We start from the raw sequence: 22,465 nt of genomic DNA on the forward strand, positions 1-22,465 counted from the left end.
CGTAGGTGTCCTCGTCAAAGCCGAGAAGCCCGGGGAGGTGGTGGTGAGGGCACCTGTGGTCCCAGGGCCCAGACCCCACTGCCCGGGCTGTGCAGGGCTGAGAGCCTCCCGACCTCCAGCGAGGCTCTGGTCGGCAGGGCGCAGGGATGGCCCGTGGCCCAGGCAGGACCGGAGGGTGGCAGGGGCGGCTCACCTATTGCTCCCTGTCAGCAGAGGGCAAGACTGCAGCCCCCAAGCAGAACCGGGGTGGACAGGACCTCCCAGGGCATCTGACTCCCTGGTTCCCCCCCCCAGCGGCCCTTGCTCGGTGGTCGGGGACCCCTGGTCTTAGCTGCTTGCAGACGTACGGCACGTGGCTCCCCGAGTGCGTGGCTCTCGAGCCAGCCACAGTGCACCTGCACACCCAGGGACCCCGCTTCCCCTCCCGGCCTTCCCCGCCGCCACCACCAGCCTTCGGTCTGGGGGTGTGTGGGGGGTCTGTACGTGTGCGCATGTCTGCATGTGTGTGCATGTGCACACGTCTGTATGTGCATGTATAGTGTGCGTCTGTATGTGTGCACACGTGTGCATGTGTGTCTGCGCACGTGTGTGCACGTGTGTCCCCACCCCTTTGTCCCACCTCCTCTGAAGGTCCCAGCTCCGCCCTCCGGGAGCTGCCTGGCCAAGTTCCCATGGGCCACAGCGCCACCTGCTGGAACACAGGCGGCCGGCCGTCCAGACCCGGCCCGAGGGAGGGCGAGAGGCAACACCTAGTCCTCCCCCTGGGCTTGTGACATCCTGGGAATTCCTGAAGGAAGGACGGAGGCCGGGAGACCTGGGCAGCATGGGTAGGGGTCCAACTCCCAGAGCTGGGCTTGGGATGTTCAGTGGACACTCCCGCCAGGACTGGTCTTTACTGAGCCTCATTCTATCAGGTGGAGGGTCATTGCCCTGCAGCCCTCACACAGGCAGCCAGGGCTGTTCCTTCTCCGGCTTAAAGATGGGAAACTGAGGCCCAGAGAAGTTGCAACCAGTAGGTAGAGGGCCTGGGATTCTGGCCCAGGCTGGTTGGCTCCAGTCCCCTATGGCTCTCTCTGCTTTGCCTAACCGGAGGACCTTCACTTAAATGCCACCTCCGCCAGGAAGCCTTCTCTGACCCCTCCACGTTAGGGTGGGTGCTCCTGCTCTGTGCTCAGCTAGCAACCCATATTCGCCGTTTTAGTTCTCGCCAGGTTGCTTACCTGGCCCAGGTTTACCTCCCCCCCCACCGCCCCACAGTCTGTGAGCTCCCGAAGAGGTCACTTGTGTCTTGTTCACCTGCCCTGTGTAATGACCCAAACCTTGAACTGCACAATTTTGAGTTAATTATGAGGGTCAGAGAGCTATGAAGAAGGGGCGAGGTCAGAGGGTGTACCAAAAGCCCATCTCTTACTGTGTTTGCCTGGACTCCTCAACAAGTGCTCCTCCCAGGAAGATGCTGAGCCGGGCTCTGAGCAGCATGGTGGCAGGACCCACGTCTGCCATGCTCACAGACGGCTGCCAGGACCCTTGTCTGTCAGCCCAGGGACAGCCCCGGAAGCTGGTCACGGCTCCCATGCAGCAGGGCCATCTTGTGGACGCTTCTCACGAGGGCACTGACTTGTCACCTGGGGCTTCCCGTCCCCCGTCCTCCCCTACCCTCTTCCTAAACCGGGTGGGACCACCTGCACCGCGGCCCTCCGAGGTGGCCCCCACTGATGCCCCCGGGTGCTGAATCCCAGGGACAGGCCGCACGCCCGGGCTCGATCCTGCCCTCCCGCCCCCAGAGGCCAGTGCTCCCCACCCGACTCAGTCTCCAGCACCCTCCCCAGGGCTTTGGGACGGGCTCGCTGTGCTCCTTTGGCCCAGATCCTACCATCCTGATAAACAGCTTTATTATCGCAGATGGCTTAGCCGATGCCCTCGGCTGAACGACATGGGCCTCCTCCACTCAGTGCATGGGGACAGAATCCCAAGGTGTCCCGACTCCCGGCCCTGCTGTCCCGTCACCTGCTCCCAGTTGTGCAGCCAAGTGTCAGTGTAGACACGGCTCTGCCAGGCTAGCAGGTGTCCTTGGGTTCCCCAGGCAGCTCACCTTGAAATAGGGAGATTATCAGGGTGGGCCACACCAAGCACAGAGCCCTCTCCCATCTGGGGCTCCAGAGCGAAGGAAGCATCTGACCGAGTGAAAGCAGCCTGTGCGAGGGGAGGAAGGATTTGCAAACGCAGCTGCCTCAGGGTCAAGCCCCCTTCACAGGTCTCGGGAGGCCCCTCCCGCCCTGGCCCCCCGCCGACAGTGCCCTCATGGGCCACCTTCTCCTTCCCCTTGGCACACTGGGGGGGGTCCCTCCCTGAGCACAGTGCCCTCTCCCCAGGTGAGGCTCTCCCCTCAGCTGCCAGGACTCAGCTCACTAGTGCCTCCTCCGGGAAGCCTTCCTTGGTTCCCCCAGCCTGGATTCGATGCCGAGTGTGCTCTCCGGGCACCGCATGACCACCCCCGGCGGAAGCCCCCGACCGCACTGTGCGTGTGGTCTTTGTGTCCCTGCTTCTGTGTCCATCCGGGCTGGAAGCCGCTGGGGCAGGGAGGCCGTCACCATGCTCCCCTTTGCGCCCCGCGCCACGTGCGCCCGCGTCTCTACTTGACGGGAGGCCTCCTCCTCGTGCGTGTGCAGTGCCCCCTGGACGCCCGCCCAGCTGCCCCCCCGCACGCTTCTGCACGCCGCAGATTTATTTTCCCTCAGCTCCATGCTTACATTTCCTTCAAGACTTCCTCTTTGACCCTGGATTATCTAGAAGTGTGTTGTTTAACTTGCAAGTGTTTAGAGATTTTCCCCTTGTCTCTCTGTCGTTGATTTTCAGTTTGATGGTATTATGGTCAGAGAACGCGTTCTGTGTGATTTCAGTGGCAAAGAACGTGTTGAGGTTTATTTGGTGGCTCAGGACAGGTGGATCTTGGTGAATGTTCCCTGGGCACTTGATAAAAGTGGGTTCCCTGGGGCACCTGGGTGGCTCAGTCAGTTAAGCGTCTGCCTTCGGCTCAGGTCATGATCCCGGGGTCCTGGGATCGAGCCCTGCGTCGGGCTCTGTGCTCAGCGGGGAGCCTGCTTTGCCCTCTCCCTCTGCTGCTCCCCCTGCTTGTGCTCTCTCTCTCTCTCAAATAAATAAATAAAATCTTAAAAAAAAAAAGTGTCTTCTCCTGTCAGGTGGCATCTTCTGGATCTGTGGGCGGGATCCCGGGGTGAATTGGGCCATCAGATCCTCACTCATGTCCTTGCCTATTTTTGGTCCGGTTATTCCATCAGTTGCTGGTGGAGCCGGGGTGGGGGGTGCGGGGAGGTGTTGAAGTCCCCGGATGTACCTGTGGGTCCATTTCTCCTTTCAGCTCGGCTAGTTTTCTGCTTCGTGCATCTTAAGGCTCTGCTGCTTGGTGTGCACACGGATTTGGGATTACCAAGTCTCTGGTGAATGAATCTTTTTATCACCATGTAACGTCCCTCTTTGTCTCTGGTAATTTTCTCTGCTCTGAAGCAGACTTTATTTCATATGAATATAGCCACTCACGCTTTAAAAAAGAAATCATTGGCATGGCATGTCTTTTTTCCATTCTTCTTATTTTCAGTCCGCCAGTGTCATTGGGTTTGAAGTGAGTGTTGTAAGCAGCATCTGGTTGGGTCCCGTTTTTTCCACTCTGACAGTCTCTGCCTTTCATGAGCGGATCGAGACCACGTAAGGCCGCCGTTTTAGTATGTGAGGGTTTTGGGGTATGTTTTCTGTGTATCAGCTTCTCCTTCCTCTGCTTCTCTTTCCTTGCCCACCTGTGGCAATATTTTAGGACCCCGTGTTGAGGTTTTATGGTGTTTCTGAGAGTTTTGTGTATGTTTCCGTACAAACTTGGGTACGGCCACACACAGAACGTATCACCAAATGCTGACACCGGTGCTCTAGCATTTCACGTGGAAACTTACGCAACTCCATCCATGGGGGTCCCGTTACCCTCCCCTCTTTTAAATGTCTGGAGTATCAGACGGCCCTATAACTTTTGTCCCACCACACCCAATTCAGAAAACTCGAGGGGAGGAAAGTCTGTTGTACATAGCGCATTTCTGCTCTTTCCATTATTCCTGATTCCTTCCTGATGCTCAAGATTCCTTCTTTTATTATTTCCCTTCTGGATGAAGAACTTCCTCTAAGCCATTCTTTAAGGATATGTCTGCTCACAAAAATTCCTTTCATTTTCTTCCATCAGAGGATGTCTTTATTTCCCCGTTGTTCCCGAAGGGTACTTCTGCCAGATTTAAGGCTCACAGTTCAGAGCTCTGTTTCCTTCAGCACCTTTGTGGGCCGCGCTCCCAGTCCCGGGCTGACTCAGAGCCAGGCGTCAGGCCAGGTGCTGCTGCGGGGCAGAAGGCCCGGCCGCCTGGTGCCGCTCCGTGGGAAGGGACCTCCAGCTCGCGGGGGCAGAGAGCACCCCTGGGCCTGTGCTTCTGGAGGGGGGCCTTCCCTTGGCCCTGGGTGTCTCTCCGTGAGTAAGGGAAGCCCTTGCCTGGCCACTTATTGCCGGGCCCCCCCAGTCCTTCCCCTGACTGGTTCTGCCTGGCAGGCCTGGTGTTTTGTGAGCCTCTCGCTCGGTCCAGGAGAGAATGAGCCTACTTGGCAGCCTTCCGTTGCTGGGTCGGGGCTTGGGAAGTGCGTTCCTCGGTCTGGGGGTGCGGGGGCTGCAGGGGGGTCCTACGATGCCTTGCGGCTAATTGTTCCTGACTCGGTCTTGGGGTCCCAACCACCTCACCTTCTCCCTCTGCTCTTCAGGATCCCCTTTGGGTTGTCTCTTGCGTCATCCCCAGGGCCTGTAGCTGTTCTTAGCACAGAGGGGCGGGAAGAGACGTGTTGACACCATCTTTTCCAGACTCAAAGTCCCTCATTATGTGATTGAGTGACTGTTTGAAAGAAAGCGGTGAACACAGGCCCCTGTGAAAAGCAGGGTAAGTGCCTCACGCCGGAGCCGTGAGGTCCGGGCTGGACTACGGGGCCAGCCAGCTCCTGTCACAGCCCCACGGCCAGGGCGGTCAGGAGCGGCGGCCCCCACGGCGGCCCCACTGCAGGGCATCGGCCGGGGGGGCGGGGTGACAGCCAACTGCTGCCCAGCTACGGGATGCCGAGAGTCGGAGAGAGGGGAGAAGCCCCAGCAGAGACGCCTGGAAAACAGACCCCACGGCGGGGCCGCGGCCACCCCCCGCTGCCGGTCACCCCTGCGATTGGAGGGGTTTGTAGGGATGGATGTGCCAGCCTTTCGGGGTGGCCTCCCGAGACAGAAGCTCCTTCCTCCCCGCCCCGACAGCCATTCCCTGCTGCCCCGGGGCCGAGCCTGGTGACTTGGCAGCAAACGGGGGCGGGGGCCACACACCTCCAGAGGGCTCTGCGGGCGCCCTGGGCCGCTGTCTTCCGGCCGCACGCTGGAGGCCCAGGAAATTCGGAGCTCGGTGTGCGTCTCTGTTCCAGAGCAGGGGGCTGCTATCTTTTAGGACCTGTCGGGCCCCCCGCGCCTTCTTGCCCCACCACAGTGGGGACAGCGGGGGAGGCTCGCAGGGCCGCTGTGGGGGGTGAGGGCAAGAAAAAAGGGGCACCACAAGAGGCCAATTCTTTTCCTTCCTTTTCCATTTCTTTCCATAGAAAGTGCCTTTCGGCACCCAGCTCTGTGCTCTGAGGAAGGTGGGAGTGGGACGGGACGCACAGGTGAGTCAGACCCGGCTCAGCCCTGGGAAGAGCTCGGCGGGGCCAGGACAACATGAGCCCAGCATCCAGTCCGGCCCCAGGCGCAGCGATGCAGAGTGCTGGAAGGTTTCAGACGCCCGGGTCTTTGCACAGGGCCAGCCTCTCTCTCTCCGTGGGCACCTGGCCGGGCCAGGAGGGCTGGTCCCACCCCCAGGCCTGTCGGCTGCCCCCTCCCGCGTCTTTCCTGCTGGGCCCTGTCTGTGGCTCCCCAGGCAGGGGCCCTGGTCCCACCCCCAGGCCTCTGACATTGTTGCCGGCTCTGCCCGGCCTCCCCCTCCTCCACCATGGGCGGCCTTCCCCGACAGGCACCCACCATTCCGCGGAAGCCTGTAATTTCCAAGGGCTGAGTCACTGCTGGCTGGCTAGACGGGTCAGCAGGCTGCCCGGCCCGGGGCACAGAAGTGAGCTACTGGGACCGGTGCCCTGAGGTGAGGTGCCCAGGGACCGATTTCCAGGAAGCCTGGCCTGTGAATAAGTCTTAAAAAGCAAAGATCAAGGTGGAGAATAACCGAGCCTTTATTCCCTCACCCCACCCATGTCAGGAGCCGCCTGGCTCCCTCAGACTGGGTTCCAGCACGTCCAGCGTGCTCTCCCTGATGCTCCGGGGTTTTGGATGAAGGCTGCATATTTCGGAGAGGGTGCTGGACATATCCATGCAGAACAGTCCAGCAGAGGGTTATTGGAGAGCCAGGGAGAGGGGTGCTGCCTGGGATGGAGTTGACACTCATCCACTGAGTGGCTGTGTGACCTTCAACAGGTCACTTCACCTCTCTGTGCTTACGTTCCTCATCTGTGGATGGGAATGTGATGGGGCTTCAGTGAATCAGTGCAGGGGAAAGCATGCGGGGCAGGCTGGAGAGGATGCTAGAATCTGGAGGTGGGGTTCGCCGGGGGCAAGGTTTAGGACCAGAGGTGGGGAGCGGGGAGGAGTGTAGACAGGAGCTTTGAATGGGGTGTGACACTGAAGTTTTGGTTTAGGCCAGTCTGGTTATTTTAATACGTGACAGTGAGTCTAGATGAGCAAAGATTAGGTGGTTCTTAGTGCTGACAATGAATGAAGTCTGTGAAGCGCCTGAGTGGTTAACAGGGGTGGTGGGGGCACCAGAGTGGGGAGAAAAATGATCTGCTGAGCTCGGCCCCTGCAGGAAGCTGGTTACACTCACCACGACATGAACTCCAGCTACAGAGGAGGCGGCCGTCAGCTGCCTTCCCGCCGTTACCCTACCTCTCCCACCTCCCCGTCCCCATCCCCGCCATCCCCGTCCCCTCCTCTGTCTCTGCGTCCACGTCCTGTACCACTGCTGCCCAGTGTCATTGCCTGGAACAGCCCCCGTTCACCGCCCCCAGCTGTTTCCTGACCTTGCCATGCTCCTCCCCGAAAGGCACCCGTCCAAACCATCTCCTAACTGGGAAAGTCAGAGCAGCCCCAGAGCCTGCCCCTGCCACACCCAACATCCCGGAAAAGGGCCCTCAGCTCCTCTTTGCCCCGCTGGGGGCTCCTGACCCAAGGTGGGGGTGTGCCGTTGACGAGCACCTAGCTGAACTGCTGGGCGGGAAGGTGTCCCCCAGAAGGCGCACCTTTTCCCGGGGGGCCAGGCTCAGTGCTGGGTCCTTTCTCAGCTCTTGAAGCCACCTTGCCAGGCAGGACTTGCCATCCCACTGGACAGATGAGGAACAGAGGCAGAGAGGTCCAGCAGCCCCTCCGAGCTCACGGGTCCCCTGCGCACTCGGCCTCCGCCCCCCCCACCGAGCAACCACAGTGCGCCGAGTGATCGGCAGCCCCCCAAGCCGGCAGCTGAGCCCCAGCAAGAAGGCGGCCATCCCGGGTTTGGGGATTGCATCTGAGCCTCATGGGAGCGGGCTGAACCTCAGCCCGCAAACACAGGAGGCCCAGAGCAAGCCCATTGCCTCAGTGTCTTCAGAGCTGACCCCAAGCCCCCAGCTTGCTTTCACAGGAAATTGTCTGTCATTCGGGATTCCTGCTCTTCCCGCCCCCCCCCTGCTGTCACTGCCACCGTGGGGTGGGCCGAGGTCCCAGGCCTCCCAGGTGGGCCCCTGGTCACTGCTCTGCCTTGGTCCCGCCGAGATGCCCACCATGGCAACCTCGGGGTCCTTTCTGACTCTTGGCTCTGCATCTGGGCACAGGGATCCCCAAGTACCCCAGGCCACCTTCCCAGGGTACCCTACAGCGGTTCCCTCCAGGTGTGTCGGGCTAGCCCCTGCTGACCTCCCACCGACCTCCATCCTCTTGGCCGCACACGGGGTCTCCTGTTTCTCTCCCGCTCTCTCTCAAGGCACCCCTCCGTCCTGCACAACCTGCCCCCCACCCCCACCACACACACACACACACACACACACACACACACACACACACACGGAGCCAGCAGAACTCTTCTTGAAAGGCAAGAGGGGACGCTGTCTTCCATCAGTGTCAGTGTCTGCTTCACGCCCTGCCCCAAATCCCTGACCCCTTAGAATCGAGGTTTGGGGAAATACAGGGAAAAGGTGTGTAAATTAAGGTCTCAGAAAATCCTCCCCACGCAGGGGCTCTTCGGCAGCCCTGGTGCTCTCTGGCGGCTGTTGGAATGTTCCGCCTTGGGGGACGGTGGTAAGGGGATTTAGTCCAGTTACAGGATTGCCCGGGTTGGTCCCTCTGGGGCCCTTCAGCCTCTGATGCATTCCCATGTTTGCCCGGGTGCTGGAAGGGGCCGCCCAGGGGCGGGAAGGGGAAACGGGGGGTAAACTCGGGAGTGGGGGGAAAGCAGATCTCAGCTCATTTAACATTAAATGGGCATTTATGAAAACGAACCACCACTGAGGACAGCCACCACGACCATCTCTGTCTATCCAGAAGGAGCATCCATCCCCCTGCGCGGGTCCTGACCCACCGTCGGAGAGTTTGCAGGACGTCCTGGGACCCACGGAAGCTGGTGTGGGATGAGGATGGGGCTTGCCACCTCCGAGTGCTCACAGCGATGGACGGTGAATCGGAGTCCCTTTTTTTTTTTATTGTGGTAAAATACCATAACACAAAATTTACCGCCTCACCCCCTTCTCAGCATCCTGTTCTGGGGCGTTAGGTCCATTCACGCTGTTGTGTAGCCCTCACCACCATCTGTCTCCAGAACTCTTCCATCTTGCACAGCTGGAACTCTGTCCCCATGAAACACTAACCCCCCAGCCCCGGCCCCCACCACCCCACTCTCTCAAGGCATCCGACTGTCTAGGGACCGCGGAGAAGGGGCGCCCTGCGGGGTCTGTCTTTGTGGTCCTTTTAAAGGTGGGCTTCCTGTGTGTGGTTCCCAATTCTATCTTCCCGACTTTTCACTCACCTGCTGGATACCCTTCCCAAGAGCCATGACAGGAAGGACATTGGCCCGCGGGCCCCAGACTGGAGCCTGGAAGGGACACTGAATTGCACAGGTAGGACTCAGGGAAGAGGGTATATTTCGGGGCCCCTGAATGTACACAGAAAAGGTGAAATACCGGGGCGCCCGGGTGGCTCAGTCGGTTAAGCGTCTGACTCTTGATTTCTGCTCAGGTCATGATCACAGGGTCCTGGGATCGAGCCCTTCATGGGGCCCTGCACTCAGCAGGGAGTCTGCTTGAGGATTTTTCTCCCTCTCCCTCTGCCCCTTGCCCCATTCACTTTCTCTCTCTCTCTCTAAAATAAATAAATAAATCTTAAAAAAATAATGAAATATTTCAAGCATCAGAAAAATGGAGAGCCATAAAACAAACACCTGTTCACGCCGCCTAGTGCTAGGAAAGGAGAGCATCCTGCCACATGTGATTCAGACCCTCCTTCCGTCTCTCCCAGTAGATGTTAACAACACACGCTTATACACAGAACTGAAGTCCCCTCTGTCCCCACTGAGGCCCTATTCTTCCTCCTTCCCCAGAGCTAACTGCTGTCCTAATGTCTTTGCATTTATAATTTTATACTTTTTTTTTTACTTGTATAAATATCTGTAAGCAACACCTAGAATTGTGTGTATTAACCTTCCTGTTCACATCATTCTACATAACTGGCTGATTTGGACTTTCCTCTGTCATTCGATTTTATGGTTTTATTTATCACGTCTCTGTGTCCTCTTCCTCTCTTCTGTGGAACTGAGAAGGGTTTCCGCACTCTCTCTCTTTTTTTAAGATTTTCTTTTTTAAAAAAGATTTTATTTATTCATTTGACAGAGAGAGAGAGAGCACAAGCAGGGGGAGTGGCAGGAAGAGGCAGAGGGAGAAGCAGATGCCCTGCTGAGCAGGGAGCCTAAAGCAGGACTCGATCCCAGGACCCTGGGATCATGACCTGAGCCGAAGGCAGACGTTTAACTGACTGAGCCACCCAGGCACCCCTGTGTTCACCCTCGTTTCTTGCAGCCTTCTCTTCCCTCCTGGCTTGACTTTTCTTCTTACCAAAGTTCACCCTTGGTAAATTTTCAGGGATGGTTTGTGGTTAGGGAACTCTTTCTTAGACTTTGCATGTTGGAAATGTGCTTGGTTCTCACTGCTGAGGAAGAGCTTAGCTGGCTCTAGAATTCTAGAATGGCAGCTGGGTTCCTTCGGCCATTGGACGGATCGCCCCAGACTACAAGAAACCTACTGGATTCTCATTTCTCCACGGGTGATCTTATTGTCTCTGGTAGCATTTCCGACTTTTCTGTGTCCTTGGATGTGTACTGCAGGTTCGCCATGAAGTCTCTAATCACGGGTGGGTGTTTATTGATCTGGCACAGCACGTTTCTTTTTTAGTTTTTGAGAGCTTTCAGCAATTATGTTTCAGAACATTATTTTTTATATCATTTCTTCTATTTTCTTCTTCTGAAGCCCCTGTGAGATATATTCTGGAACTTCTTGATCCGCTCTCTGCATTTCTTACCTGTAACTTCTTGTTCTTTTTTTTTTTTTTTTTTTAAAGATTTTATTTATTTGAGAGAGAGAGAATGAGAGAGAGCGAGTACATGAGAGGGGGGAGGGTCAGAGGGAGAAGCAGACTCCCCGCCGAGCAGGGAGCCCGATGCGGGACTCGATCCAGGGACTCCAGGATCATGACCTGAGCCGAAGGCAGTCGCTTAACCAACTGAGCCACCCAGGCGCCCTGTAACTTCTTGTTCTTATCTGCTTCATTTGTTTATTTCTGGGCCACATTCTCGGCAATATCTGCCAGCTACCTCATTCCTCAGTGTGTCCAATAACATATATTCTGTCTGTCGAGGTTTAACTTTGAAACTTCTCATTTCTGGGATTGCCCGTTGATTCTTTATCATGACCGTGCGGTTCTGTTTCATTTAAGTTGGTTTTGCTTTCATAACTTTTTATTTTCTTTGATGTTCCTAAACACTTTTATTTGAAAACCATTTGCAGGGGCGTCTGGGTGGCTCAGTCGGTTAAGCATCTGACTCTTGATTTCGGCTCAGGTCAGGATCTCAGGGTCTCAGCATGGAGCCTGCTTGGGACTCTCTCTCTCCCTCTCCCTGTGCCCTGCTGCCCTGCTCACGTGCGCTCACTCTCTCTCAATCAATCAGTAAATAGTATGAAAATCATTTTCAGATTCCTCTATTATTTCCACTTCACCAGGAGTGATTTTGTATCTGCATGGTTGATCTTCTGGATTGTCTTTATCAGCATTAGCTTTGCCCGTTTTGGGGATCAGGTTTGTAGGTTCATCTTGAGTCGATGTTTCTGTCTCTCCAATCTCTTCCCCTCTCCGTCCATCCCCCATCATCTAGCTGCCTCCACCTGGCCTGCTGGGGGCCCCAGTGCAGAACAATGAAGCCATTTGTTGTTGGCTCGGAGTGCCCATCTTGTGGGGGGATGCTGGGGACCCAGCTGCTGAGTCCCTGGGTGTCATGGCTCAGAAACTATAGTTGCTCCTTTCCACTTGTCCAGGCACACGGCTGGGAGCCCTGCCCCAACCCCCCCACGGCGTAGCCCCAGCCAGAACACCCCCCCCACACTCCGCCGTCTCCTTTCAGTATCTGTTACATGGAGATGGGGATCTTAGGTTTTTTTTTTAATAGTTTTTTTTAAAATTTTTATTTATTTGTCAGATTGGGAGAGAGAGAGCACAAGCAGGGGGAGCAGCAGAGGGAGAGGGAGAGGTAGAAGCAAGCTCCCTGCTTAGCAAGGAGCCCGATGCGGGATTTGATCCCAGGACCCTGGGATCATGACCTGAGCCGAAGGCAGACACTTAACCGACTGAGCCACGCAGGCGCCCCATGGATCTTAGGTTTTCTTCCGGCTGTTTTTTAAATTTCTCTTTTTATAGTTTATCTGCCTTTGCTAAATGAGATGACTTGGAAAATGAACTTAAAGTGCCATCTACTTTTTTAAGCTTTAAATATTTCCTTTTATTGTAAATCCATTAAAAATAGAAAACCAGTGTAAATTCTCAGTTTCCCGGAATGTAATGGGTTTGAAGGTTAACTTTTAAAAATGCAACCTCATCAAGCTGACCCAAATGTGAGCTCAGCTACACATCTTTTTCCCTCCAAAATGGCGGGCTCTGCAGCTGCGTGCAGACAATGGGTAATAAATTCATGTTCCCATTGCAAAGTTGGAGGTAATAATATCTCCTTGCAAGATAAATGGGGTAAGCTTCTCTCTATTGGAAGCCTCTTTGCTAACTGAATTTTTTTTAGAAACTATTTTGTTGAATTACAGCATGACACGGCAAAGTGCACACATCCTAAATGAGCCACGTGACGAGCGTCTGCATGTGGATGTACCAGGGTGGGCTCTGTCCAATCCTGAGCAAGCCTGTGGCCTTGGAGAGGTCATGATCTCCATTCCATGCGTAAGGAAGTGAAAGAGCAGAGAGGTTAAGTGCTTTTTCCAAGGTTCCCAGCTAGGAAGAGACATAACAGGGAGGGCACAGCCAGGCCTCATGGCCCCACATTCGGGGAACAGCTCTGAGAGCGGGGGTGGGGGGTGGGGAGCATTTACACAGGAAAGGAAAATTTCAGAAGAAAGACCAGTCCTTTGAATATCTTAGGCTTTCACAAAAGAGAAAAGGGTGAACAAAAACAAAAACAAGAAACCCACCTCTTTGCATTGTTCTCACTGGTCTCATTTTGCTTCTGACTGGAACACGTGTCGGGGGCACGGCCCCAGCCCCCAGCCTGGTGTCTGGAAACCCCGACTGGGGGATGGTTAAAGCTCCTCTCCAGGACTGCCAGCCTAGGTCCGGGGGCTGAGGCCAGAGTCTCCAGATTTAGCAAGTAAAAATATAGGATGCTCCGTTACATGCTAATTTCAGATAATAATTTTTTAAAAGTATACCTTTATGTCTTAAATACTACATGGGACATAGTCATACTACAAAAATTATTTGCTGCTCACCTGGAAGTTCAAATCTCACTGGACATTCTGTGTTTGGTCCTGCAACTTCGCCGAGGGACACCTGCAGAGCATGAGGGCTGAGCCGAGTGTGCCAAGAGCACCAGAGTGTGCCCGCCCCACCCCCACTCTGTGACCCGTGGCACCTGCAGCCGCATCCTCTGGCAGGCCCTATATTTATTTATGCTTTTAATGAAAGCAAATTAAGATTCACTTACTCTGGAGAACTGTAACACGATGGCTCTTATGAGAAGAGGAGACACTTGGCTTTTCCCAGCCCGGCGCGTCCCGCGTGGGGCTCTGGTTCCAGCACTCGGCTGTCGGATGCTTACGGAGCGCCCCTGCACACGGCCCTGAGGGAGGGAAGGCCACTCCTGCCCTCACTCACTCACCGTCCACCTGGGGATGGGGGAGCGCCACTGTTCTACCCCAACCCCACAATAGCCCAGGGCAGGCGTTGTTATCCCCACGGGACAGGTGAGGAAACTGAGGCACAGAGATTTAGGATTGTGCAGAAGCTCATCGGGCTGATGCCTAGCGGCCCTGGGCTGTCCACCCAGACCTCAGGTTTCCCTCCAGCAGACCGGTGGTTTGAGCCCAGGGAGCATTTTGGAAAGCTCCACTGCCAGACCTCCTGATGGAACGGGCCTGGTGGGGAGCTCTGAAAGCTCCCTGGGAGAGGCCAGTGGACAGAGACGAGTCTGGCTTCTCCCTGCACCTCCTCCCGGCGGGGGGAACAGCCCCACGGAGGCAGAGGGGCTCCAGGGCCAGAGGGTGTGCTAGGGGCCCAGGGGGGCACGAGCAGAGGCGCAGAGGTGGGATGTGCTCCTGGGCCAATAGAGGGCTGAGCTCCAAATGGGGGCTTGCCTCGGGCTTTCCTCTCCACGTTGCTGGGGATTCCCACTGCCCCTGAGCCGAAAGCACGGGTGCCGTGTCGCCAAGGATGCCAGTCCCTTTCCCGCCTCACTCCAGGGCCTGGTGGTTTTCCCATCAGAAAGCTCATCCCGGCTCCTCCTCCCGAAGGGCAGTGGAGGGGACAGGAAGAGTGGGCAAGGCCAGCAGGAAGTGACAAGGGCAAAGGAGAGCAGGCCCAGGGTCGAGGAGCCTTCATTTGTAGCTGACGTTGGAGCCTGGCGGACTTCCCTGGCTGGTGGGTGGCCCTCCCTGCCCCCACCGACCCACGGCCCTCCTACAAGCCTCCTTGCCCAGAGAATGTCCCGCGGAACCGCAAGGCACTTGTAACAAAAGAGTCCTGGTGTCCCAAGTTTGGGAAATGCTGTGTACTCTAACTCTTGTTGGAGCCTCACAGCATCTACGAGCACATTAAAGGCTCTGAGAAGTCCTACAGCAAAGTGCTGCCCAGTTAGTTTTGTTTGATGTAAGTGCGGACGCTTTGTGACCTCAGAGCCCTTCTCCGTACAACGAGGAACCCTGAGAGCATCATGGAATGCGTCCTGGAGATGGGCAGTGGCTGCTCCCGGCGCCCCGAGAAGGGCTCCCGAGAGAGGGGCGGCAAGTGGAGGTCTTATCTGGATCCGAGGTGCCAGGTTAATCCTTCAGAAGGGCCACCCTTCCTCAGGCTGCTGGCGAGGGAGGGAAGCGCCTTGTCTGAGGAAGCACTCGCATGAGTCCAGGACCGATCTCTCCCTCGAGGGGGCTCAGCCGCTGTTTGAGGCCCCACCTGCAAGAATGGCAGATTCGGACTCTCAGGATTTGGGGCCCAGCGCTGGCTTTCGTGGCCTCGGGAGAAGCCGTGCTTCGTGGGGAGGGAAATCCTAGCGTGAGGGCCCTGGGTGACCTCGGACTCCGTGTCCCGTATTCCGTAGAATGGGCTCACGAGAAAACCACCCATTGAAATGAAGGTTAAAGTCACTTTGAAAGTCGGCAGTCCAAACTGCCCCAATGTAAAAAAACCCTGCTTGAGGTCCTGATAACGATGAGTTTGATTGTAAAAGATCCGAAGGCCAGACAAAGCTGTGAAAGTATACCAACATCGACCTCGAACGCGGGTGTCTACGCACACAGGTAAGAATACCCATTGATAGGAGCCTGTCCGTATGTGTATACATGGTGTGGGTGGCTGTTTTCTCAGATGATGAGAGCAATATACGTTTATCATGGAAAACACAGAAAAATACAAAGAAGAAACCAAGCCACCCATAATCCCACGACGGGTAGGCACTGCTGTTAGCATCCGGTGTAACATTTCCTATATTTTAATGTTTTACTATATGCGTCATCTTTCTGTTTTCTAGACAAGATCTCTGTGTACCTACGGCCCTTGCAGCCTTCTTTTTGTTTTTTAAGTAAACTCTGTGCCCAACGCGGAGCTCGAACTGACGACCCCGAAATCCAGAGTCGCACGCTCCACTCCACCGACTGAGCCCAGCCCGCAACCCTCATTTTTTAAAAATAACTTATTGACGGGGTGCCTGGGTGGCTCAGTCGTTAAGCGTCTGCCTTCAGCTTAGGTCATGATCCCAGGGTCCTGGGATCGAGCCCCGCGTCGGGCTCCCTGCTCCGCGGGAAGCCTGCTTCTCCCTCTCCCACTCCCCCTGCTTGTGTTCCCTCTCTCGCTGTGTCTCTCTCTGTCAAATAAATAAATAAAATCTTAAAAAAAAAAAAAAAAAAAGAAAGAACTTAAAAAAAACAGAAAAGCGAAAAAAAACAAAAAAAAGAGCCCCTCTGGGGCTCCTTTCTGATACTCTGCAGTTTCTCTCTTTGCATCTCACCATCCCCCTGCCCCGACCCCCATCATCGTCCCAGCCTGGAACACTGCCTCAGGCTCCCCCTGGACTCTGGCCTCCTCCTGTCGTTTGCAGTCCGTCTAGACGGCTATTCCAGAGTGCCAGTCTGCTCATGCCAGCCCCACTTCTCCCTCTTGGAACCTTTCCATGACCTCCCGTTCTTTTTTAGGGTAAAGGTCCAAGTCATTAAAGTGCCAGTAAGGCCTGCTTCCTCCACCATCTCTCCAGCTTCTCTAGGCTCAAGCCTCCTTCGTCCTCCTCTGGTTCCTTGCAGGGACCACATTTCCTCGCACCACAGGGCCTTTGCACAGGCTGTTCTCTGCCTGTCGTCTCCTTCCCCTCCGTTTTTCCTGGTTAATCCTGGCTCATCTTTCTGGCCTCAGCCCAGTCCCCCCTCCTATAAGAAGCCCTCCCTGACCCCGGACCAGATGTGAAGCTTTTAGTGTATACTCTGACTGCACCTTCTTCTATGTCGGTTTGGTTAATGTCTGTTTTCCCGACCCAACTAGGAGCATTAGAGGGAAGGGGCCATAATGAGTAATCAAGAAATATGTGTTGAATCAGCCAATGAAAAAACAATGTAATTAAGAGGATAAAGCTCCTGACACATATTTGCCAGAGTGCTTTCCGGACGGGTGGGAGCAACGCACTCTCCCACAGTGCACATGCGGGTGTCAGGGTGGCCACGCCTTCACCATAAACTCTGCGCACGCAGCAAGGCCTCAGTCATCTAACAAGTTCAGGCTCAGGGACGGCACAAGTTAGAGAACAGTCAGCAGCAGAGATGCTGAGCCGAGCTGAAGAGGCAAAGATAGCCACACGCCTGGTGTGACCGGGGCCAGTTAAGGACAGAGGACAGGAGCAATCCCCCGGATGGCTTGTCAGAGCCAAGTCTGACCACTCGGGCCTGGAAACCTGGGTGGGATGTCCAGGGAAAGGACTAGCAAGACGTTGACGGAAGACAGAGAAGAAAAGGTGAGCAGAGGCAGGGGGCACGGGCGGTGGCTGGGGCCGGGGGTCTCAGGCCGGCAGACGATGTGGGAGGTGCAGTGTGGGGAGCACGTGAAGGCTCACCTCGCTGGCACCTGGGCTGGGAAGAGCCAGAGACCAGGACTGCCGACCAGATCTCCACTTGTGGCCTCCTTGGGGCAGGCCGCTTCTACGATGGTCCCAAAGCTTGCCTGCCTCCCGGTATTCAGGGCGGCCACCTCTGTGATCAGATTACGAGATCATGGTTTCCATCTTTCCAGCAGACCGTCTTTCCTTGATGGAAAAGTTGCTGAGTCGGGGAGTCCCACGTGTCAAGGAGCTCAGTTCTAGCTGGTGCAAAACTGAGGCCTTCAGTTTAAGAGCCTCCACGGAGCTCAGTTCTGGCAACAACCACATGAACTTGGATGTGTATCCTTCCCTCACTGAACCTTCAGATGAGACCCTGCCCCAGCCAGCCCCTGGACTGCCATCTATGAGACCCTGTGCAGCCCCGAGCCCAGCCCAGCCACGCACATATTCCTGACTCCCAGAAGCCATGCGATGTTAACCATGTGTCATTTTAAGCCACTAAGTTTGTGACAATTTGTTACACAGCAGTAGTCAACGGATACACTCTGTGCCTTGGCTTCCTCATCACAAAGAAGTCTGGAGCGGCTCAAGTTTAAGGGTTATAATGAAACAATAGGCTCTCCCACATTCAAAGGGAGGGACATAGGGAAGAACACTAAGGTCACAGTGTGGAAGTGGGATGGAGACAGTGCCGTGGCCGTTTTTCGGAAATATGCTCTGACACGGCCCATCCTTGGGCCACAGCAACCCACATGCTCCCACATGCAAAGTACACTCACCCGCCCCCAAGACCCCTGACGTCTGGTCCACGTGCTTTGGGCCCAGACTCCAGGTGCAGGATCCAGTCTAGGCCACCTGGTGCAGATGGGTCTCCGGGGGAGGGTTCCTCAAGTCCTACGCCCCTGCCTGGGGCTGTTCTCTGAGTCACACTTCCTCTTTCATAAGAAAACAGAGTTTGCAACTGAATAGCTTTCTCAGCCTGCTTCCTCCTCTAAAAGGCTGAGAGTCCAAAAGCCTCTTTTTTCATTTTGCCTCGTCTTTATCCCATTTAGTCCAAACCTAATTCCTTTAAAACCTTGGGGGCTGCCTATGTGTTCATTTAAAATCGGCTCCTTGCATTAAAGACCCTACCCACAAAACTTTTAAAAAAATGAATAGACTTTGTGTGTAAAGAGTTGTTTTAGGGTTAGAGAAAAGGGAAGCAGAAGGCACAGAGCGTTCCCATGGGCCCCGCACGGCCCCCCACTCCGCCCCCAGCATTCCCTCTTCTTCACATCTTGCATTGGAGTGGTACATTTGTCACAACTGATGGGCCAATATTAATACATGATAACTAAAGCCCACAGTTCACATTACGGCTCACTTTTTTTTTTTTTTTAAAGATTTTTATTTATTTATTTTAACAGAGAGAGAGAGAGAGAGAGAGAGAGAGAGCACAAGCAGGCAGAGTGGCAGACAGAGGGAGAGGGAGAAGCAGGCTCTCCGCCGAGCAGGGAGCCCGATGTGGGGCTCGATCCCAGACCCTGGGATCATGACCTGAGCCGAAGGCAGCCACATAACGGACTGAGCCACCCAGGCGCCCCCACGGCTCACTCTTGTTGCACATTTTTCCCTGAAGTCTTCCCCAAGGATCTGACAGTCCCATCTGGACTTCCTTGTTCTGAGGCCCTTTCTTACTTTGAGAACCCTTTGCTGGCTGCAGAGACAGTTCCAGCTTTTCTCATTTCCTCGCAATTCCACTTGAAACTCATATCGTTTGCTCTTGGTTCATCTTTCTCCTTTCTCATTTTATTATAGGCAGAGCCTTCTGCCTCCCCCTGGAAAGCCCCTTAGCTAGATCATCAAGTTCGCGAGCTCACTTTCCGTCTGTTTTCTATACCACTGCAGACACCAGCTTTGCTAAGCTTTCTGCCACCACTTGGTGAAGGCTTCCTGTCCCCCAGAGGGCAATAGCACTCTTTTTTCTTTTTTTTTTTTTTTAACATTTTATTTATTTATTTGAGAGAGAGAGAGTGCACGAGTGGGAGGGGGAGAGGCAGAGGGAGAGGGAGAAGCTGACGCCCCACTGAGCAGGGAGCCCGATGCAGGGCTCAATCCCAGGACCCTGAGATCATGACCTGAGCCGAAATCAGGAGTCGGCCGCTTAATCAACTTAGCCCCCTAGGTGTCCCCATACGTTGCTTTTCTAATCAATACATCCGCCTCGCAAGCTATGTAAGACATTGTCATTACATTTATAGGAGCAGAAACTGAGACTCAGAGACGTCATATGGCTTGTCACAAGCCACACAATAGGTGAGGGAGCTGAGTGTTGAAAAAAAATTTTTAAAAGGTGGCCAGCACAGTGGCCTGGGGACGTTTCGTGAAGAAGCAACATAGCATTATATGAGTCAATAACTGTTAAAGGTGTCATTTAAGATGATCTTGAGCCATGAGAAAGTTTGGTATACTCTATTAAGGCAAGTGATTTTGTTATACGTTTTATTAGAGGGTGTCCATAAAAAGAATGAAAATAAAATTTTTGTGCTTAAACAACCTTCATGCATCTTGAAAGCCATGCACTTGTATAGAATACCTCACTGCCCCTCCTTCCCTCCCTCCCTCCCTCTCATCCTTCCTTCAGAGTCTTGGGAATGTGAGATGTCCTGAATCACTACAACACAGGTGTTCCTGGTTCCTGGGTGCCCAGGTACATGTGAATTATGACCCACAGGCAGAAAGGTGAGCGTCGAGAGAGGGGCCAACCCAACAGAAAACATCCTCCATGACTCCAGGATGCATCTACTCTGAGGATGGATGAGCACCGGGGCATCTCTGACGTGAGCTAAATAAAATGAACGAAGCCAACAATTCGACAGACTCTTGAGAGGTGGTTGGGCTCTGGGAACCAGAGGCCTCAGTGTCAGGGCCGTACCATGCCTTCTGGCTGAATCAGAACAAAGCTTGACCGGAGCAGAATTTGCACACATGGCAGTTAGGGGTGTTGTGTTAGTTCAAGTGACGACTGGGGGGGGGGGGTCGTGGGGGGTGTGGCCATCCCAGAATCTACTGACAGCTGCTCATAATTCATCTATATCCCCAGGCCTGGGGCTGCTCACCTCCTTCACACCCCTGCCCTGCCTCAGCCTACCATCCCTAAATAAGGAGTGGGAAGTTGGCCCGGGCAGAGTCCAGGGTCTACTCTGGTCCAGTTGACTCTAACCAGGGGTTGGGGAAGGTCACCTGGCTGGACAGATTTCTGACGATGGGGAGCAGGTGGGAAGGACTCACCCACTGAGCCACATGTACCCGAGTTCTCATTCATAAGGGTTTCCCACTCCCTGGCAGGAAATAAAAACTCTTCTTGGACCCCCATGGAAAGTAAAGGAGAAGAGGGGAAGAGAGTGCTGATGAAGCTAAGCCTACTTTCTCCTGTGTGCTGTTTGGGATGGCGGCCAGGAGCAGGCAGCGCTGAGCCCTTACTGAGAATTTGCGTGGATCTCCTCCCCCACTCCTGTCTTACCTGGGGGCCCGGGCTGGCAAATCTGGAAGGGCCGGCCGGGTGCGTCTCTCTGCGCTTGTGAGACATCGCGCCTCGGGCTCCGCCATGCCCTTCCCTCTACCTGGAACAGCCTGCCTCCCCAAACCTTGGCTACCTGGCAGATTCCTACTCATTCTTTAAAACCTTGAATTGGCACCACCTTAATACAACTCTGGCATCATCCTCTAGACAAAACGCTTCACTTTCTTCCTGTATGTTAAAAAAAAAAAGTTTTATTACGGAAAATTTCCTTAAGGATACAAAAGCAGAGAGACTCTGGACAACTTTTGCCAGGGAATGCACACTCTCATCACTGCCTGTACTACACGGGTTGGAAAGCCGAGTGTCCCCCTGCGTCTGCTCTTCAGAGCCGCGCACAGTACCTGGAACAGAGCGGATCAATGTTTCTCAGATGGAACAGAAATGAGCTGATACAATGCGCCCATTTTACAGATGTGGAAACTGAGGCCCCCGCTCATCAGAGGAGTCGAGGCAGTCTGTTCTTTTGACTACTAGACAGGTAGAGAGACAGGTACCCGGCCCACCCTGCCCTGCCCTGGGCAACTAAACTGGAGTCCGGCTCTGCCGCCCACCCCCCGGGGGGCAGGCCCGCTGTGCCACCACCTCGCCCCTCGGCCTGAGCGCGCGGCCGCTCCCCGCGCTCCCTCCTTCCCCCGCGGTCACCTGGGCCCCCGCGCCCGGACTCGAGACACGGAAGGAGCTGCGACGCCCCGGGCCCAGCCCTTCGCGCTGGCGGGTGGGGGTAGGGGGTGGGCGGCGCAGGCCGGCGCGGGCCACGAGGCGTCCCCACCCTCGGACGTGCTGCGTAGGGGTGCGGAGCCGGGGCCGCAGGGCCGCGCCAGGTGCAGCGCGGGGCGGGGCCGGGCGCGCACCTCCACGGGCGGGGGCGGGGCCGGGGGCGGGACGGGGCCGCCCCTCCTCCCGCCCCACCCCGCGCTCTCCGGGCCCGGGATTAGCGACCCGGGAGCCCGCGCCCCGGGGCCTCGCCGCCACTTTCCTGGGAGCGGCGGCCGCGGCGGCACCATGAAGAAGTCGTACTCAGGTGGGCGCCGCGGCCGGAGCGGGGAGGGGTCGGTGTCCCGGGACGAGCCCTTCTTACCTGAGCCGAGGCGGTGGCGGGTGGGGACGGCGCAGCTCCCGCGCGTGGGGCGTTCGCGCCCGGCCCGTGTTCGCAGCCCCCGCCGCGGACCCGGATCCAGGGTCCCCCAGGCCGTGAGCCCCTCGACGGACTCGGAGCTGCCCTTTGCTCCCAGGCCGCGGGGCCTGCGCGCGGGTCGGGACCACCCGTGAGGGGGGCGGGGGCAGGGGCGGGTGGGGGGAGTCCTGGCGCTGAGGCCTCTGACCCCTGTCACGGCTGGCCCCGCTCCCGACCTCGCCCAGGGTCCCCGCCGCCGTCAGCCACTGCTCGCTCAGGTGTGTGGAGGGGCCGCCGTGGGGGCCGCGGCCCTGGGCTGGCCGTACTTCCTGCTCGCCCTCCTTGCCCCTTGCGTCCGACCCTCCAGGCGCCGCCCGCGGGTCCCGGCGTGCGCGTCTGTGTGTGTGTGCAGGGGGTCGTGGGGTGGAGGATTTCCTGGGGCTCAGCCTCCAGGGCTGCTGGTGGTCCAGGCCGCAGCATCCTTTCTTCAGATGAACTGTTTGTTACCCCTCTACCCGGTGGAGCTTGGGAGGTTCGCCAAATGGGACCACCCAGCAAGGCCCGGGCTTAGTACCGCGGGTTCATCCGGTGGGTCTCAGAGTGCGTCCCCCACCCCCGGGTGCTGGCATCCTAACTCCACCGGCAGGTCTAACCTCACACACGTGGGGGAGGCCTCACTGGCTCGCATCACTCTGAAGTTCCATTTCACAGATGGGCCAACTGAGGCCACGAGCATGGAAGGGCAGACAAGGGTAACCCAGATCTCTCTCTCTCTCTCTCTCTCTCTTTCTTTCTTTCTCTTTTCTTTTCTTGTCTTTTCTTTGTGGTCCCCCCCCCCCACCAAAGGATCCTGGGAGGATCCGTTGTCCTCAGTTCTCAAAT

General features: G+C 56.0%; 1 protein-coding gene across 1 annotated transcript in view; it reads left to right on the top strand.

Annotated features, from left to right (window-relative positions):
* The first annotated feature begins 21,456 nt into the window (after positions 1 to 21,456).
* SEPTIN9 (septin 9) overlaps positions 21,457 to 22,465 on the top strand; it is a 151,597-nt gene continuing 150,588 nt past the window's right edge. The window contains exon 1 of the mRNA XM_036110441.2: positions 21,457 to 21,490. Coding sequence (XP_035966334.1) covers positions 21,472 to 21,490 — 19 coding nt within the window. The 5' untranslated portion in view covers positions 21,457 to 21,471. The remainder of the gene's footprint in view (positions 21,491 to 22,465) is intronic.

Source organism: Halichoerus grypus, chromosome 2, assembly GCF_964656455.1.
Source record: "Halichoerus grypus chromosome 2, mHalGry1.hap1.1, whole genome shotgun sequence".
Classification (NCBI taxonomy): domain Eukaryota; kingdom Metazoa; phylum Chordata; class Mammalia; order Carnivora; family Phocidae; genus Halichoerus; species Halichoerus grypus.